The 19,950-nt window shown below is 27.7% G+C and overlaps 2 protein-coding genes across 2 annotated transcripts; both read right to left on the reverse strand.

Annotated features, from left to right (window-relative positions):
• Nucleotides 1-4,730: 4,730 nt before the first annotated feature.
• On the reverse strand, nucleotides 4,731-6,974 carry LOC127280514 (transcription initiation factor TFIID subunit 1-like). The gene has a single exon (XM_051303550.1). The coding sequence runs from the start codon at nucleotides 6,830-6,832 to the stop codon at nucleotides 5,486-5,488; it is 1,347 nt and encodes a 448-aa protein (XP_051159507.1). The 5' UTR covers nucleotides 6,833-6,974; the 3' UTR covers nucleotides 4,731-5,485.
• Nucleotides 6,975-13,449: 6,475 nt separating this feature from the next.
• Nucleotides 13,450-19,860, reverse strand: LOC127280489 (claspin-like). The gene is made up of 10 exons (XM_051303504.1): nucleotides 19,592-19,860; nucleotides 18,672-19,203; nucleotides 18,465-18,581; nucleotides 17,995-18,123; nucleotides 17,625-17,833; nucleotides 16,519-17,468; nucleotides 16,249-16,409; nucleotides 14,142-16,136; nucleotides 13,856-14,053; nucleotides 13,450-13,748 (listed from the first exon to the last, which is right to left on the reverse strand). Exons 1-10 carry the CDS (start codon nucleotides 19,723-19,725, stop codon nucleotides 13,653-13,655), a joined length of 4,521 nt encoding a protein of 1,506 aa, XP_051159461.1. The 5' UTR covers nucleotides 19,726-19,860; the 3' UTR covers nucleotides 13,450-13,652.
• Nucleotides 19,861-19,950: the final 90 nt, after the last annotated feature.

Raw genomic sequence — 19,950 nt, forward strand, 5'->3', positions numbered from 1 at the left:
TTACACATGTGAACAGCTTACATAGAATATTTGGAGGATTTTTTTTTTCTGAACAATAAAATGTGCTCTACGATTTAGCGATTATTATTTATTATAATATCCTTCAAATTTTTTTTTTTTCATTTTTTTTTCTCTTTTTTTTTGATAATTACAGAAAAGTACTTCCTTTCTAGGACTACAAAAACTTATCATACATTTTTACAATTTCGGTCACATTCATTATTTACAAAAAAAATTGATCCAAAATATCGCAAAAAATACATGACGATACAAATTCAATGAAATGATTTTAATATCATTTTTCTTTAAATAAATTATCAAAAATTTAATATTTTTTATAAATAAAGAAAAAATACAATAAATTACAGTGCACTTATATAATTAAAATTCTTATAATAAAGAGGAAAAAAATAGTTTTTTTATTGTGCAAACATTTTTTTTTTATAACAATTTACAATAAAAGACGCAAATAAATATTTTTTTTTTTTTTACAATCATTTTTTTGATAAAAATCATCGTTTTAATTTATAAATCAAATTATACGCTGTATATATACAATATATATTTCTTTTCACTTAATATTTATATAAAAAACATATATATATATAAAAATTATAATTGCATTTTTCCCGAAAAAATGTGTAAAATTATTTCTTAAATTTTTTCTTTTATCTCATTCAAGCTCTTTTCTACATAATCATAAAATTTTTTGCAGTCGTTTTTAGTGTTCGCTTACATATATATTTTTGTTATAATTCTAAACCGGAGAAAATTATACGCAAATCTTACATTTTTGACGATATAATTTTTTTTTTAAAGGTAATTATTGCAAAAAATTTTAATATTAAACATATTAAAAATTTATACAGTTTAAAAAAAAAATTATATTTTTAGACTAATATTACATATAATAAACGAATTCGAGAGTCGTGACTTAAAAAACTAGATTTCTTTGGACTAGACGTTTACTCTTTCATTCTAGCTGATGTAGAATGAAAAAAATAATGCAAAACAAAAATGAAAATTGGAAACTAAAAATTTGCACACACCTTATTATTAATTATTCCATAAATATATATATATATATGTATAAGGAATGAAATTTTGTTTTTATTTTGCTTTGCTTTTCATTTTTTTGTAACAATTATTCAAATTAGTTATTTTTGTTTTTGTTTTTGTTTTTGTTTTTGTTTTTTATTATTTTGTTCTTTGTTTTTTGTATTTGCATCTTTTTTTTAACTATATAGATTTTCTTTGGAAAATTTTTTGACTTAAATATTTGTGCGAAAAAAGGGAACTAAGGAAAAAAAAATTATAGGTTATGTTTATGATTGAAGTGAAAATACAAAACCTATCATAAACATAACCTATAATTTTTTTTTAAATCTTAGCTACCTTTTCTTTAAATTGCGTTCATTTTTTTTTTTTATTCAAAGAAATACCCTTAATTGAAATAATTTTCTTTGCTATGGAAATAAATTTTTTTGAATCAAAAAAATAATTTATTTATATTAAAAAAAAAAAACGACTGAAAAATTATTGTTGAAAAAGATATATAGTTAAAAGCAAGATGCATATATAGTAGGGTCACACAATGCGACTAGATAATAAAATCAATACAGTCTCGAATGAAATAATATTATTGTTATCTATACTGTAATCGTCGTATTCTGTATATAGAAAATTCATCAGTTATGGAAATAGACTAGAAATATAAATATAGGTACATCTATACACGAATATATATATATTATATAATCGTCTACATAGATTATCGTGACTATAAGAAAGCTTTACTTTGATAGTTTTCAACATTATTGAATCGCGCCACTGATTTTTAAATGTTAACACAGAATCGTATATGGTTGCCTTATTATTTTTCAGAGAAAAAAAAAAAAAACCAAATGTACCTATTTTATTTATTTATTATGATAATGATGATGACTAGAGATTTTTTTTTTTTCATATCCTCATATATAATATTTTACATTTTACATATTCATATTTATTAATTAATTAATTAATTTCATTAATTTTTATTAGAAAATTAATTAAAATTAATTAAATTAATTAAAACACTACATATAAATTATTATTCTTTGATGCACCAGCTGTATGAATCTGAATCATGATTTTTGATATATGTTTAAATATTCATAAATATTAAACGTGTATACATATTTATTACACTAGAAAAAATATTTTTTCCACTTTTATAATAATTAATTTGTTTAAATTTTTTTTATATTATATTATTATCATAATTTTCAAAATTGTATAGTAATAATAATAATAATAATAATAATAATAATAATAATAATTATTATTATTATTATTATTATTAATTTATTAAATTTATTCATTAGCTTTCCATTGTCCTTAAAAAATTATCCAAAAAAATATTTTTTCCGGTGTAATTATTTATTATTATATATATATATATATATATTAAAACTAAACAAATATTCTAAAAACTACATTATTGTACCCTCACACGAACAATTTTTTTCATTATTTCGAAAATGTATTTATTTATTTTTATTCTTGTAATAGAATTTTTCTATTATATAGTGAAAAAAATATTTAAATACATTTTTTTTATGATTAAACATTCTTTTTTTTATAATTATTTTTCTTTTTTTTTTTTTTTATGAAAAAGTAAAAATATTTTACGGTACAAATGCAATAAGCAGCTCGTTTGTAAATTTGAATAGTGTGTGAAATCCCTCCCTTGGAATTTTATTGGCTATTTTTCAAGGTCGTGAAACGACGGCCAATCGTCGCCTCATGACCTTGAAAAGTGACCAATAAGGGGCTCTGTGGGAGGGGCTCTGACTATTAAATCACAGAAGCAGTTATTGCATCTGGTATTTAATTTAAAATATAATTAAAATATTAATATATATCAATATTATAAAATATTCAAAATTATACAGTAAATATTTCACATATTATGTATTATTAAAATATTATATATATTTAATTTTTTATTGTAAATTATTATTTTTTTTATTTATTTATTAAATTAATTAACATATAATTTTTTTCGAATCACTTTTTTTTCTAATAAAAAATATCTAAAGATATTGAAAAAATATATTGATATTTTATTGAGTTATCTATTCTCTTTCTCTTTAATGTAAATATATATATAGTTTAATGCTAAAAGTTTATAAAAATTGTTCGTGCTTTTATTTTTGCTCTATTATCTAAACTATTTACATTGATTTCACATTTCTAAAGCTGTTCATATTTTTTTTTACATTCACTATATAACTAATCCAATACTATTCGATAATAATATATATATATATTATATATATATATTATTAGTTATCGACTAAAAAGCCAATTTACAATAATTTACAAAGTAAACGCGCGTACATTTATCAACGATTAAATATCTTTGGCAAAAGAGTTTCCAGCTGTAGCGAAATTTTTCCTTATATATTATAATTGTATTAAAAAATTAATAATTAAATTAATTTAGTTTTTCGTTTTAATTTAAATAAATTTAAATAAATAAATCATGGTAAATAGGAAATTATTTTAAATTTTATCATTACGCGGTTAAGGATTAACTATTGCTTTGTTTGGTTCTCTTATTTTTATTTTTTTTAAACAAAAAAGATAGAAAAATAAATTAATTTAATTATTAATTTGTGAAATTGAATTTTTTTTTAAGCATTCTGAAAGTTTAGAACACGTTCTCTAAATTTTAATTCGTGAGAATTTGTTCAATAATTCGAATTAGTAGAAATTTTCACTAATTTTTTAGTAAAATGTTACTAGAAGTAGTAATTTTACTAAAAGTAGTGATATTACTAGATTTAGTAATATTTATTTTTTACTAAAGTTTTAGTGAAAAATGACTAAAAATTAGTAGAAATTTTTACTAATTTTAGTTAATAAACGAATTCTCACTAATTTACTCTCTAAATCTGAATTAGTAAAAATGTTTACTAATTTGAATTAGTGACTCACTTTTAGCTTCTGAATTAGTAAAATTTTACTAATTATTAGTAACTTTTACTAACAATTAGTAAAATTTAACTAATTCAGAAGCAAAAAGTGAGTCACTAATTCAAATTAGTAAACATTTTTACTAATTCAGATTTAGAGAGTAAATTTAGAGAATACTGTTGGAAATATTATTATTATAGACGCTATATCGACTAGAAGATAGTTTTTTTATACGACTAGATCGCTGACTAGATTTTAATACCACAATCGAGCATTTTTTTTTTTTTTTTTTTTTTTGTTTTTTTTTATTTTATTTATTTATTATCATTGTAGCCTCGATTTATTCAGCCAATTTGTTTATTTATGAACGTAAAACGGGAAAACCATCGCTAAGTGTTTTTTTTTTAATTCTATAGAATTTTCTCTCAAAAATTTCATGGACTATTTTTTATTTATTTTTTTGTATGAAAATTATGTTTTTATTTATTTTTATTAGAGAAAATTAATAATTAAAGAGTTAGTGGATGGATATTATATATATATATTCGGTTCTAGTATATATAGTCAGTAATGGAATGCAACAAGTTGACTTCCTATATATACAGATATATATATACACACAGTATTATTGAATCGGTTTCGTTTCTCCTAAAATTTACTCATTCCATTTTAGTTAAATATTGTTTTCAATGAAAAAAAATTCTTAAAATAGAAAAAATCGGGAAATTTTCATAATTAAAACAAACTAATTTTTTAAAAATTTTATTATCTTTTTTATTATTTTATTTTTTTAAATATTATTTTAAAAAACGGTTCTCTATTTCTTTTTTGTTCATAACAAAAACAAGCAAAAACATCTATAAATAAATAATTCAAAAATCTCCCTTAGAAAGTATACAGAGTATGATTTTTATGTTACGGAGCGCCTAAAAAATTTTTTTAAATTCCATTATTTTTGTTTAAAAAAACGAAAAATGAGAAAAAATTTTTTTAGGAGCTCCGGAACATAAAAATCCTGTATACTTTTAAAAAAAAATAATAAATAAACAATTTGGCTGAATAATAAAAAATGACGTATATATTTATATAAGGTAAGAGTTGTCAAGGTTGTAACAGATTGGAGCACTAAACGGCAAAAAAAAAATTTTTCGACCTAAATGTGAAAAACAGTGTTCCAATCTACATTGAGAAAAATATGCTATTCAATAGAATTTCTGCTAAAGGTATAAAAATTATTGATTCAAAAGCATATATGCTATAAAATCTGTAAAATATTTTAAAGATTCTATATAGCATATATGCTTTGGAATCAATAATTTTTATACCTTTGGCAAAAATGCTATTGATTCAAAAATATTTTTCTCAGTGTATAGACAACTCCTATATACCTTGTATATTATAAAGATCACAAAATCTACTCACAATATTAAGCAAATCTTCACACAAGATCCATGCCAAATCTCCAATAGAGTCCAGGTCTTCTCGGCAGGGGCCTAGCGGGAAAACGATGATGATGATGATGTCATGGCATCTCGACGTTAAGTGAACTGCTTCCAATTTGCACCGGACTACAAATATTCTTCATCTCCAATCCGTTATTCTCGTTATTATTGTTATTATTTATAGTACTGTTGTTATTATTACTACTGCTGTTACCGTTGTTACTACTGCTGTTACTAAAGTTGTTACTACTGTTACTAAAATTGATACTACCGTTGTTACTGCCGTTGCTATTACTATTGTTGTTATTATGAAGCATTTCCGGATGCTGTGTAGCCAAATGTTTCCTTAAAGCCGCTTGACGTGTAAATTTAGCGTCGCATCTTGTACATGAAACCTCAACGCCATTTGATGTTTGTGCTGAAGTAACATCACTTGATGCTCTTGGTTTATGCCATCGTCGATGTGATGCCAAATTAGCTGGACATGAAAAACGTTTATCACATTCTGGACAACGATATTCAACATGTGCAATTCTTGAACATCGATGTTGTGCCAATTGAAATGCATCGTCGTGCAATTGACGACATAATTTACACTGATATGGTCCAAGGCGATTTTCAATTTTTGCCAATTCGGCACGTGCCTCATCAGTCACCTCAACGATATTAAATGCCGGATCAATATCACCTGTTACAACAGCCTCATCGGGACCAAGAATCACCGTTCCCGATACGGGACTACTTGTATCCTCATCAAATTTTAAACGACGTGCATGTTTCTTTTTTCTTGGTACGGGAATTTGTTTCTCAATTGTGGTATGATGACGAGGCGATACTGTATCGTCGTCGTCGTCCTCGTCACGATGACGTCTTCTGGGACATTGCGGTGGTGATGGTGTACTCGGTGGTGTCATTGGTGAATGAATAGCCTGATGTTGAGGTGTTAGGAGCAATTGTTGCTGATATGTTTGCAATGGTGTTAAAACAAGTTTCTGATGTTGATACTTTTGTTCCATTAGGGTACGAATTGGTGTCTGACAACCCAGTACAGAATCTTTTTTCTGATTATCATACGAGGAACTACTTTGTTGATGTCGATCGTCAACCACCAATTCCTCATCGTTCTCCAATAAAATTGGATATCTTCCACGTTGATGTCTTTCCAAACGATCCTCCTCATCGTCAACCTCAATGCATTCCTCTTGTTTTGGCGATGTCTTTAGGGATAAATCCAATGGACACGGTGTTGATGAACGTGAATTCACCTCCCATGATGAGAGTACATGTTGCTCGGATGCAATTCTCGGATATTCCTCAGCGCCAAGACTCATGTACGATGCATAGGGATGAATTTGATCACCGTAATAACTCGCGAAATAATTGAGTCCCGGAGGAAGAAATGCCCTTGGCAATGTACTGTGTAACATTGTTTCGAATTTTCTTCTTCTTCTTCTTGATGCGGAAAATTGAATTCAATGAGACATTTTTTCAATTATGACAGAAATTGTTCATATCAGTGAGGTTTCTTTTTTTTTTTAAGCCTTGACAACCTCGCAGTTGTTTATGCGGCGGTGGCCAGACGCCGTTTGGAGTAGTAAATCCCCCGCAACAAGAAATATTGAGGAAATTTTAACTCCGCCTCTTTGAAATCCCCTTCTCAATTTTCATTGGCTTGTCTCCTTCTCTAACGGTGAATTGTGGCGCGTGCCTACAACCCACACACATATTGTGTGCATATCCGACCCCCTTCGACATGACGGCGATATATCCGCGCACCCGGACACAATTTTGCTGGTGGTACAAACTATTGTGTTACGCATCATCATGTGCAGAGGAGAGAGGGTGATAGGGGAGATGCTTTACACCTTTAACTTTAATGGTACCAGAGAATTTCTCCGCACTCTATTATAATGGTAGAATTCATCAAATACTCATTTTTTTAATAAAAAAAAATTATATATGAAGAAATTTTAAAAAATTGACTTTTAAAAGTACGTTAAAATTTTGATTGTCAAAATATGAAAAATATACAGATATTCAAGGTACAGCGTTTGAAAAAGTCTCTATGGATATTGTAGGACCATTACCGAAGTAGTGGAAAAAATATATATTAACAATACAAGATAATATTTTAAAAGGTGTTATTATTGTTGATCAGAGTCCAATTATCGTCATAGATGTTGATTTTGTTTTTATACACTGATCTTTATTAAGAAAAATAATGTTCTCTTGAGAAATTTCTCAAGGATTACAAATAAAAAATCGAGCTTTCGCCTCTCTAAGAAAGGCCTTTTCAAGATAACGGTTTTAAGAACTATAACATAAGTTAAAAAGTTATAAAGATTACGTCGGAATAAGTCATTGATATGCCTTTAACTTTCCGAAAGAACAAAGTGTAAATGCTCACATGGTACGTATAGGTTAGAATCGTCTGTAATATTGATAATTTGACTTATTCCGACGTAATCTTTATAACTTTTTAACTTGTTATGTTACAGTTCTTAAAACCGTTATCTTGAAAAGGCCTTTCTTAGAGAGGCGAAAGCTCGATTTTTTATTTGTAATCCTTGATAAATTTCTCAAGAGAACATTATTTTTCTTAATAAAGATCAGTATATAAAAACAAAATCAACATCTATGACAATACAAGATAATTTTACTAAATATTCTTTAGCTATGGTACTACTCAATCAACTAGCAATTACAATAGCAGATGCTTTTATTAAAAAAATTTATATGTATTTTTGGTTCCTTAAAGGCAGTACTAACAGATCAAGGCAGAAATTTTTTCAGTAATCAAGCTTATCGAAAAGGGGCGCATGATTATCCCATTAAAATCATAATGTTTTATGGAATAATCATGCACTCCTATTTCTTGTTTTGAGGTTATGTTGCAATATTCGATATATCAACTTAAACTCGTAAGACAATGTAAGTTACGTATAACAAACTATAGACGTATAAATCATTACGTAATCTACGTATACAGAACTATACGTAGATTATCTTATATACATACTTAATTTACGTCCCCATACCTGAGCCTAATTTTTGATAATTTAAAAAATTCTTTTTTCCTCTAACAAGAAAAATTTTAAATATATAAAAAAAATTAGAGATTCTTTCAAGTAACGATGTATGCACCCTTTTCAAAAGCAAGGGAAAAAAATCGAGGGTAAGAGAGGATAATGCGACGTTGTGTGTGTGATATTAAAGTACAGGCAAAAAGTCTTCTATATATTCGTGTGAAAAATTAATAGAACGATTTTCCTCAGGACGCGTCTATTCGTGTTGTGAAGGTGATATATGTAGCATTATATATATATATATTTCGCTTCAGGTGATTTATATATAATTATACACTTATACATACCATTTCCATATACAGCGATGAAATTTACTTTCGCATATACATATATACATATATACACGGTCTGCGTACTGTATGAATTTTTTATCAAAAAACCTTTCGATTCTAATGGTTGTCTTATATGCCGCAGACAAGACTCAAAAGTCAATGTATATATGCATATCGAATCCTTTTGTTGGAACAATCTTTTATATGTCGATCTGAAAAAAAAATCATACATATTTTTTGCTATATAAAAGTCATACAGTAAAAAAAATGAAAAAATTTTTTTCTGTGAAAATCGGAAAGTTGTTTTATTTCTTACGTCCATGAAAAAGTACTACTAATTATTATTATACAGAAATAAATAAGTAAAAGTCAACTGATGCGCGCGTATAAGAAATTAATAAAAAAAAATTTAATATACAAAAATTGCGGTATTATTTAAAAAGTAAAAAAAAAATTGATTAAACTTGCAAAAATAAAAACACAACAATCTGGGATTTTTGGAAAATATATTTTATCGTACACGGGGATTAACATTTACAACAATAAACAATGCATAAGAAGGGGGATTGCATTGAATGTTCGTTATATAAAGCCCCTGATGAGTGCTCACATTATTATATATATATGTGTGTGTAATCTCTTGAGCTACTTAGCTAATTAACTGGCGAACACATTCAATAATTCATTGTAAATAATTCCACTATTGGGCATACTGTGGTGTAACGTGTTGGTGGTCTCTCTCTCTCTCTCTCTCTCTCTGTTTCTCTCTATCACCGAACTATTAACGTTCGAGTTTATCTCTGTGGTTGTAAGCGTGCCTTTAGCCGATTCTCGTGCGGTTAATCTGCACCCCTCATGGGAGCATCTGAGGCCGGACAATCACGCTGTAATTGGACGAGAGGCACTCATCAGGTCCTCCAAAAGAACCTTTCTCAAGGCGCGCAATACTCTCTTTTTCTTAACGAACAAAATCTATATACAATTATTGTCAATCATTGTTATATAATCGCAATCAAAAAGGCTGAGAAATGAGGGTGTATATATGGGTATATAAAAATCAATTGTTATGTTTTAATTTTGTCAAGAAACAATTTAGAGCTTAGGTTTCTGCAAATTTATTTCTGACTCTATGATTTGGCGTTATATTATAGCTATATATAAACGAATTTTTTTTCGTAGTCACGATATTCGCGAAAATAGGTCACGGAATTCGCAAAATTAAATTACGATATTAGCGAAATTCGATAACCATATTAGCGAAATTAGATCACAGAATTCCCAAAACGGGGTCGCGGAATACGCAAAATAAGATCATGATAGTCACGTTATTAAGTCACGGAATTCGCGAAATTAAATAAAAAATTTCGCTTAATTATGTCACTAAATTCGCTAAAATAGATCACGATATACGCGTAAATAGATAATTGTTTCCGCGTAATTCCCGAAATTATATCACGATATTAGAGAAATTAGTTCACGGCTTTCGCGAAATTAAATAAAAAAATTCGCGTAATTAAGTCACGGAATTCGGAGAATTAGGTTGCCGAATTCGCGAAATACAATTAAGATAATCGCGTAATAAAGTCACGGAATTCGCAAAATTAGATCACGATAGTAGCGAAATTAGATCACGGCTTTCACCGAAATAGATCGCGGAATTTGCGTAATTAGATCACGATATTCGCGTAATTATATCACGGGATTCGCAGAATTAGGTCGCGAAATTAGATCACGATATTACCGAAATTAAATCACGGCTTTCGCGAAATTGAATCACAAAATTCGCGTAATCAAGTCACGGAATTTGGAGAATTAGGTCGCCGAATTCGCGAAATTAAATCACGGTTTTCGCGGAATTCACGAAATTAAATCATGATAGTAACGACATTAATTAACGGTTTTCGCAGAATTACGTTGTGGTATTTGCAAAATAAAATTAAAATAATCGCGTAATTAAATCACGGAATTCGCGAAATTAGATCACGATATCAGCGTAATTAGATTACGATATAAGCGAAATTAGATCACGGATTTCACGGAAATAGATCGCGGAATTTGCGTAATTAGATCACGATATTCGCGCGTAATTATATCACGGGATTCGCAGAATTAGGTCGCGAAATTTGATCACGATATTAGCGAAATTAAATCAAGGCTTTCGCGAAATTGAATCACAAAATTCGCGTAATCAAATCACGGAATTTAGAGAATTCGGTCGCCGAATTCGCGAAATACAATTAAGATAATCGCGTAATACAGTTACGGAATTCGCAAAATTAGATCACGATAGTATAGCGAAATTAAATCACGGTTTACGCGGAATTCACGAAATTAGATCATGATATAGTAACGACATTAATTCACGGTTTTCGGAGAATTACGTTGTGGTATTTGCAAAATAAAATTAAAATAATCACGTAATTAAATCACGGAATTTGCGTAATTACATCACGATATCGCGCGTAATTATATCACGGGATTCGCAGAATTAGGTTGCGAAATTAGATCACGATATTAGCGAAATTAAATCACGGCTTTCGCGAAATTGAATCACAAAATTCGCGTAATTAAGTCACGGAATTCGGAGAATTAGGTCGCCGACTTCGGGAAATACAATTAAGATAATCGCGTATTAAATCACGGAATTCTCGAAATTAGATCACGATATCAGCGTAATTAGATCACGATATTAGCAAAATTAGATCACGATATTCGCGCGTAATTATATCACGGGATTCGCAGAATTAGGTTGCGAAATTAGATCACGATATTCGCGAAATTGAATCACAAAATTCGCGTAATCAAGTCACGGAATTTGGAGAATTAGGTCGCCGAATTCGCGAAATACAATTAAGATAATCGCGTAATACAGTCACGGAATTCGCAAAATTAGATCACGATAGTAGCGAAATTAAATCACGGTTTTCGCGGAATTCACGAAATTAGATCATGATAGTAACAACATTAATTCACGGTTTTCGCAGAATTACGTTGTGGTATTTGCAAAATAAAATTAAATTAATCGCGTAATTAAATCACGGAATTCGCGAAATTAGATCACGATATTAGCGAAATTAGATCACGGCTTTCACGGAAATAGATCGCGGAATTTGCGTAATTAGATAACGGAATTCCCGAAATTGTTTAAAATAATCAATTTCGTTTCAAATTTATATTTATAAATTTATTTTGAATCCCGACTAATTAAATTTTTATAATTTAAAGAAAGAATAAAACTCGAAATTTGTTGAGTTTACCTATATATATATATAGGGGGAAAAAATTTAATCCTATTCCTCTGTGCTTTATGTCGGTTCAAAGTGGAATATCGAGGAAACATCAATGCTTGACTAAGGTACTGTTCCGTCGTTTACATATATTCCGCACGATATATGTATATATATATACGAATATATTCGTGTTGGATCCAGAGCAAGGCTTTTTGCCTACACACATATATATATATATATATATATATATATATATATATATATATATATATATATATACGCGGATATAGCTCGAGGCTGTGCTTATGCTTCGCCAACATGGCACGGGATTCAAGCCGGGAATGGGGTGTACTGGTCGTACATATTTGATGCGATTTTAATGTGTCTCTGACTAGTGCGCCTGCACTTCAACCGCATAGTAGCGTTCTGTTGCCAATGTCTCGGTATATAGAAAAGGGACTTGGACGTAACAACTGCCGTGATGTTCTAATCGGCTTACCCAACAAACCACCACCATCACCACCCCCCTTACGTCAACGCCAAAGCTTTTCATTCTTCCCCACCCCCCACCCCCCGCCCATAGTGTCTTAAGGATTCCCCTTCGTTTATGTGAAGAAAAAGACCATACTATATATATAAATTTAACATTAAGGATATCAAGAAAAAAAATTCTCTCTTAACCCCCCCCCCCCCTCCCCTATACATAGTAGAGTTACTTGTTTCATTAATAAAAAATATTTTTTTTAAATATTCAACCGAATAGTTCTGCTGTGACGAGATGAAATCGTTATAATGTTATAAAATCAGTAGATTTTATAACATTATGCGTAAAAATAGAATAAAAAAAATTCTTTATAATTTCAGTTATTAATTAGAAATAAAAATTATCGATTCATGATACTAAAAAATATTCCCCAAAAAAACAACAAAGTAACAAAATTTCTCGCAGTTCAATCCAATGATTTATATATTAGTAAAAATCAAATGGCATTTTTGTCAACATAGAATCTTTGAAAATTATTATTCATCATCATAGCATGAAACATTTTTTTGCCTTATTGGCATATTCCTGAAAATTGTTTAGAAATAAATATTAAAAACAGTAACTGCAACAAAAAAAATTGATTAAATTAAAATTTTAATTATTTTTCAAATAGATTTTTACTAATATTATTGTAAGTAAAAAATTAGATTTAGAATAAAAAAATGTATTTAATATATGTAAATATATATATATATGATTGTGTATATATTATTAAATGACCCACCTTCGTCATGACGTCGCGTTTACATAGATCACAAAGCAGGAAGAACAATTGCCGTAGGCCAGGATGTGCATTATTGGATAGAATTACATTAAACATAATCCCCACACGTAGGCAAATGATTTCAGTTCTTTTTTTTTTTTTTTTTAATAACTCGAGTATCGAATATTTTCAACCAATAAGCAGTAATATAAACATTATTTTGTTTATTTTTCACATAATTATTAATATTAATTTCATATGTAAAAAACAATAATATTTTTAAAAAATATTATTATAAACATGTATACCAAACTTTTATGTAATAGTTTACAATATATACAATTTCTTGTGGTTTTTTTTTTTTTGCTTCTAATCTACCCGGAAATTAAATTAAATTTTTGTTTTATACTCGTTAACTGAATAATTTTTTGCCACTAGACTCCTTGTCAACTTTCATTTTTTTATTGGATTTTGGTGTTGAGTCAGATGTCGATGTTCTTTTTCGTGACTGTAAATTAATATTTAATTAAATTTTAATGTGTAATTTTTTTAGGATGCGTTAAATTTTTTCTAATTTTATTTTCTGTGCGAAGTAAATTTTTTTTTTTATTTTACCTTTCTCGACGACGTTGACGGTGAGGATTCATCTTCTTGAATTTTTTCAGCATCTTTTACCGAGGGACTTATGTGTTCAAAAACAAATCTCCGCCCATTTAATGGAGCACGAATCACCTTATCTTTTTCATCGATTATGGATGCTATTCTGGCTAAAGTCGCATCTCCACGAGCAAGGAATGAGCCACGTATTGGAAGCTGCAAAAAAAAAAAATTAATTCAATTTTTGATTTCCTACAATTTTAATAAAAAAAAAATCAAATTTTTTTAATTTCATTGAAATTACCTTCATCGAGGGAGATTTATTTAACGTTGATTTTTCCAAAAGACTTGGAATAATACTTGGTGCCAATGGTTTTTTGCCTTTCTTTACTGTCACATTTTCCTCGCTACTTATTAAATTATCATTCTTGACAATTGTATTTCTAACGCGTAATGCACATTTAAATATTTCGCTATCATTAAAATCATCATCAATATCATCATTATTTTGTTTCTCAAGAAATTTCTCCTTTTCATAGCGACATTTACGTAATTCCAATTCACTTTGATCATCTAAAGCATCTTCAATTAATTCCCCATCATTATTGACCCCTGTTCCCATTTCATTCCACACTAAATTATTATCAATATTTTTCCAACGAAATTTACGTTCACGACCCGCACCATCTGAATGTAAATCACCATCTTCAAATAACATATCCTGTAATAATTTCACTTCACGTTGATCGTCGTCTTGCACTTGTCGTGCATGAATTTTACCCAATTGATTACGCATTTGAACCTCATCAAATTCATCATCATCGCCTGCTTCTTTTTCCAATTTATCCAAATCCTTTTCGTCTTCATCCTCTGAACCCCATTCACTTTCACTTAATTCAGCTTCGGCTTCGAAGAATTTTTTCGCCACATGTTGACCAATTTCAGTTTTTGGAATTACTACTTCGTTTTCTTCGGAATCATAATCGACAAAAGCCTCTTCTTCTTCTTCTTCATAGTTTTCCAAATCGGATTCATCTTCTTCTTCTTCTTTATCTTCTTCATCATCGGATAAAATTAATTTCGCTATTTTTTTCCTTTGATTTCTTTTTTCGTCTTTTTCTTCTTCTTCTTCATCATCCGAAGAAATAATATGTAAGGTTTTCAATTTTTTCGATGATTCTTGAAATTTTTCATCATTTTTCTTTGACAATTTAAATGGACTTTTTGATGTTTCATCATCGAATGTCAATTTTATATCTTGTGAATTTTCATCAATTTCTGATGCAAAACTACCTGAACATAATTCAAGAATTTGTGATTCGGTGACTAGTGAATTTATTTGTGGATTCATTAATGGTTTAATGTGAGTTGATGACGATGATGTAGCGACGGATGCAAAATTTCCCGAACAAAGATCCATGAGTTCATCGTCATTAACAGAATTTTCTAGTGGTGTTGTGAATAATTTTTTTGGATAATTCTCCTTTAATGTGTCTTCTTGTGAAAAAGGCGTTAATTCAGATTCAATATTTGATGATTTATTTTTAAAAATTGTTAAATTACTTTCTTTCAATGTTGATTCTATTGTTTGACTGTTTAAGGAATCGGCTTTTGTGAGATTTAATTCAATTTCACTTGTGTAACCATCGCTTATGTCATCAAACATATCAACGTCCGTTTGTGTTCTTGTGAATTTTTTTTTTGTATTTGTTGTTATTTTCGGTGGAGTTTTTGTATTTTCTTCTAAATCCGATTGATCGGAATCGTCTTGAAATGCAGCGGTGATGCGACGTAATTTTTTTGGATGATCATCGTTTTCTTCTTGTTCTTCGTCTTCTTCTTTATTTTCTTCTTCTTCTTCTTCTTCTTCTTCGTCATCGATTTTTTCATCGATATCTTCTTCTTTTTCTTCTTCTTCGTCTTCTTCTTCTTCTTCTTCTTCCTCCTCCTCCTTATCGTCGAACTGATTTTCCTCATCATCACTCACCTCGGCTTCATCATCAGCAAAATCGCATTTCGATTTTTTGTTCTCCTTTATGATTACATCATTTTCTTCGGGTTCACTTTCGGCGCTTTCCTCGTCGTCAATTTCTTTTTCCTCATCCTTATCCTCGGGTTCGAGTTCCTCATCGTCAAATTCATCCTCAATTGCTTTGGTAGCTTCTTCTTTTTGACGCCATTCCTCATTTCTTTTGTTAATTATTTTCTGTTGCAATTGTTCCCGTAATTTATGTAATTTCGCTCCAGGCTTATTTAAATCTGATTCCTCCGTTACCTTTGGAATTGTGTACGGAAGAGTCTAGTAAAAAAAAAGAACAAAAATTCGTGAAAGAAATATATTAATATAATATATTTAAAAAATTTTTTTACCACAAAAAAAACCCTGTAATTAAATAAAAAAAGAAAATTACCTGTTCAGTAATTTTTAAACCCTCGGGTGTCACTTCCGTATGAATCATCGTAACATCCGAATTTTCCTCAATTTTATTAATATGTGAATGACGAACAAATCTGTCGACTAATTTTTTTACACCCTCATGATCTTTCTCCTCTGATAATTCTATTGTTGTTCCTTAAAAAAAATAATAAAAAAATATTTTTAACACGAAATTTTATTTTTAAAAATGGTGAAACTTTTTTTGAAAAATATTATAGATTATAAGAAATGTATAAATTCTCACCTGGCGATCCATGAAGAGTTGGTGTCACGTTGAGAAAATGGGATAAAATTTTTTCTTTTAACATTTTTTTCTTGATTATTTTATCTTCTTCACTTGGCGGTGGTAAGCCAAGAACATGTCCTTTTGAAATTGCATTCACAATTTCATCTTCTTCTTTTTCTTCTTCTTCCTTCTCTTCTTCAATTTCTTCTTCTATCTCTTTTTCTTTCTCGTTTAATCTCAATAAATCAGAATTTTCTAAACAATTCGAATCAGTCTCTAAATTCAAATCTGAATTCCTTTCAATTGGAAAATTGGAATTTGTCAATAAATTTGAATCATCAATTGACGTTTTTAAATTACTCAAAGAATTTTCATCAATCGATGAACATAAATTCATTTCTGAATTCATTTCAATTGTTGAATTTGATAAATTTTTCTCTAAATTTTTATTATTCAATGAAATTTCACTATCATTCTTTTGTAATTCATTATTTCTTGGTATTTCAGTTTCCTTGAGATTGAATTCAGTGTCAAAATCATTAACTGAAAATCTTAATTCAAAATCATTTGTATCAATATCCATTGTTTCTATTGTATCATTTATTTTCTCCTTATTCGAATTAATTTCAAATTCTTTGAAATTTTCTTCATTTGTAAATAATTTTCGCGATACGTGAGAAATATTTTCATCAATATTATTTGTTTCCAATAAATTTTCTTTATTTTCATTATTGTCGTTAAAATTATTAGTTTCTATTTTTTCATCATTTTGATTTTCTAAATTTTCAATATTTTTAATTGACATTTCGTTGTTTTCATTTATTTCAAAATTCATTTCAGATTGTTGATTATTTTTAACGGGACTTTTTTCAATTGAATTTTGAATTTTTATTTCTTCATTTTCATCCTCTGAATCGGAAGATTTATAAAATTTCTCCGCTTCTTTTTCTTTTTCCTCGACGGCTTTTCTAAAATAAAAAACAATAAATTTAATCGAATCGAATTAATTACTTGAAAAAAAAGAAAAAAAATAATTTAAACTTGAAAAGAAAAAGAAGTTATTTAAATGAAATTTCGAATTATTATTGTTTTTTTTTTTTTTTTTTTTTAAATAGTTGACTCACATAATAATGTCGTCGAACATTTTTACTTTTGCCGCTGTTGTTATAGTTTTTGGTAGAGATGCAGAGATTTTTTTTCGATTAAGAAATTCTTGTAATGTACGTTGTTTTGGTCGATGATATGGAAGTGAAATTTCCGATTCTCTCACTAATCTTTGTGATTCGCTGTATATTTGTTGCATCGCAGCATCTTTCGAAGCTCTCGCTGTTCCCTGAAAAAAAAAAATGAAAAATGAAAATTAATCTTCTAAAAAAAGCGAAAAAAATAATTTTAACGAATATAAAATTAAAAGAAATTGAATTTTTGATTGTAAATAAAAAAAAAAAAGAAAAAAGTATCAAAAATTTGCCTATAAAAAAAAAATTAATTTACCTTTCTTTTTTTCTCTTTTGTTTTTTCTGATTTATTTTCATTGTTTGATGCAGAAAATTCTTCATTACTTAAATTGCCATCTGATTCGGAATTATCGGAATCAATTAAATCTTTTCTTGCACTCGATGTCTGCGAAAAAAAAATTTTAATTTCGAACATAAAAAAAAAACTGGTAAAATAATGGTTATAAATATTGATTAAAATAAAATTTTACAAGGCCTTTTAGGAATTTAATAACTTATTGTAGTCATATTTTTAATTTAATTTCAATTTAATTTTAATTTAATTCTAATTTAAATTTAATTTTAATTTAATTCTAATTTAAATTTAATTTTAATTTAATTCTAATTTAAATTTAATTTTAATTTAATTCTAATTTAAATTTAATTCAAATTTTAATTTAAATTTAATTTCTTTTTAATATAAATATTAATTGAGAATTATAGATATTTTTTTCTTCAAAAAAATACCTTTTTTATTAATTTTTTCTTCTTTCCATTAAATTCATCATTATTATTATCAGACGATTTATTTGTCTCGCTTTCAGAATCGGAATCAACTATCGACATTTTTTTGTCATTTGCTTTCTGGAAAAATTAAAAAATCAAATTTAATTTCTATTATTTTATCATTAATTATTTACAAATAATTATTTAAAAAAAATTAAAAACACTTACTGAAATATTATTTTGGGATTTTTTTTCCGCTAAACTCTTTTTGTCATCATCATCATCATCATCATCGGAGTCGGAGTCAAAAATATTCGTTAGTCTTGATTTCGTTTTTTTTGTGTCGTCAGAATTTGATTTGAACGACATTTCAGAAACTGACTTTGTTTCCTCGTCAATTGTTGACATTTTTTTTGAATGAAAAATATTTTCATCATCTGAATCGCTATCGATGAGCGTAAATTTTTTGCCACTTGTTTGCAATGATTTTTTGCTGACTTTAAAATTTATAAATTCATCATCGTCATCACTTTTATTGGATTCAATTATTTTTTTTTCAATTTCACAAATTTTCCCATCTTTATTTTCATTTTCATCGATTAATTTCAAAGATATTGATGATCCTACATTATCATTATTTTTATCCTTAAAATTTTCTTCTAAATTCATTATTTCAGTTTCATTGTTGATTTTCGAATTTTCGATAATATTTTCATTCTCGGAATTTTCTTTTTTATTTTCATTATCATTGCTTTTCGAACTATTGAACATAGGAAAATAATATATTTTTTTTTCTAATTAATAATTAAATATTTTAATAATTAAAAAATTAATAATTTAATTTAATTAGATTGAATTTTTTTCTTTTTTTTTTAGGGGACAGAAATTACAAATAAATTTTATTTAGGCAAAATTTTAAAATTTATTTTCTCGACTATTATTTTTCTTCACAAATAATTTATTAAAAAATCTTTAATTTTGTAAATTAGTTTACTAAAAATTCTTTTAAAAAAAAAAAACGAATAGAGAAAAAACAAAAGCGCTTAAAAAAAAACGTTATTTTTGAAATTATTCAAACACAATCGAAAATCACTATTTTTCTATATACACAATAATAATTAATTAAAATAAAATAAAATAATACTGACCTTTCAGCAGGTGATAGAGGAATTTCATTATTTGTGTCCGATAAATTTAACTTTATTTCTTCAGTTTCATCGTCTGAATTAATTGGATTTTCTTTCGAATTTTCACTTTCAATTGAAACATTATTTGTCGTCATTTTCGAAATAATAGAAAAAAAAAGTATTCACTGTGTTTAAAAAATAATTATTTTCTTTCTTTTTATTAAAATATTCTTTCCAACAACATATTTGACATGTCAAGTCGGTGGAAAAAAAATTAAGGTTATGTTTTGTTTTCAAAGCGCGCCAAAAACACAGAGAAAAGTTGAATTTTTCTCCACTTGGCGGCGTTAGTGTCGCGATCACAGCGTCACCTTCTGACA

The sequence above is a fragment of the Leptopilina boulardi genome, unplaced genomic scaffold, assembly GCF_019393585.1.
Source record: "Leptopilina boulardi isolate dan_hultmark-lab unplaced genomic scaffold, ZJU_Lbou_2.1 LbouV2_248, whole genome shotgun sequence".
In the NCBI taxonomy this organism is placed as follows: domain Eukaryota; kingdom Metazoa; phylum Arthropoda; class Insecta; order Hymenoptera; family Figitidae; genus Leptopilina; species Leptopilina boulardi.

Bases quoted from the DNA above. Each gene is read 5' to 3' on its own strand.
- LOC127280489 (XM_051303504.1), bottom strand. From the start codon at position 19,725: ATGACGACAAATAATGTTTCAATTGAAAGTGAAAATTCGAAAGAAAAT. The intron at 18,124-18,464 runs GTATTTTTTTGA...TTTTTTTCGCAG, and splicing joins AGAAAAAATTAATAAAAAAG to ACATCGAGTGCAAGAAAAGA. The intron at 13,749-13,855 runs GTAAAATAAAAA...ATTAATTTACAG, and splicing joins CGTCAACGTCGTCGAGAAAG to TCACGAAAAAGAACATCGAC.
- LOC127280514 (XM_051303550.1), bottom strand. From the start codon at position 6,832: ATGTTACACAGTACATTGCCAAGGGCATTTCTTCCTCCGGGACTCAAT.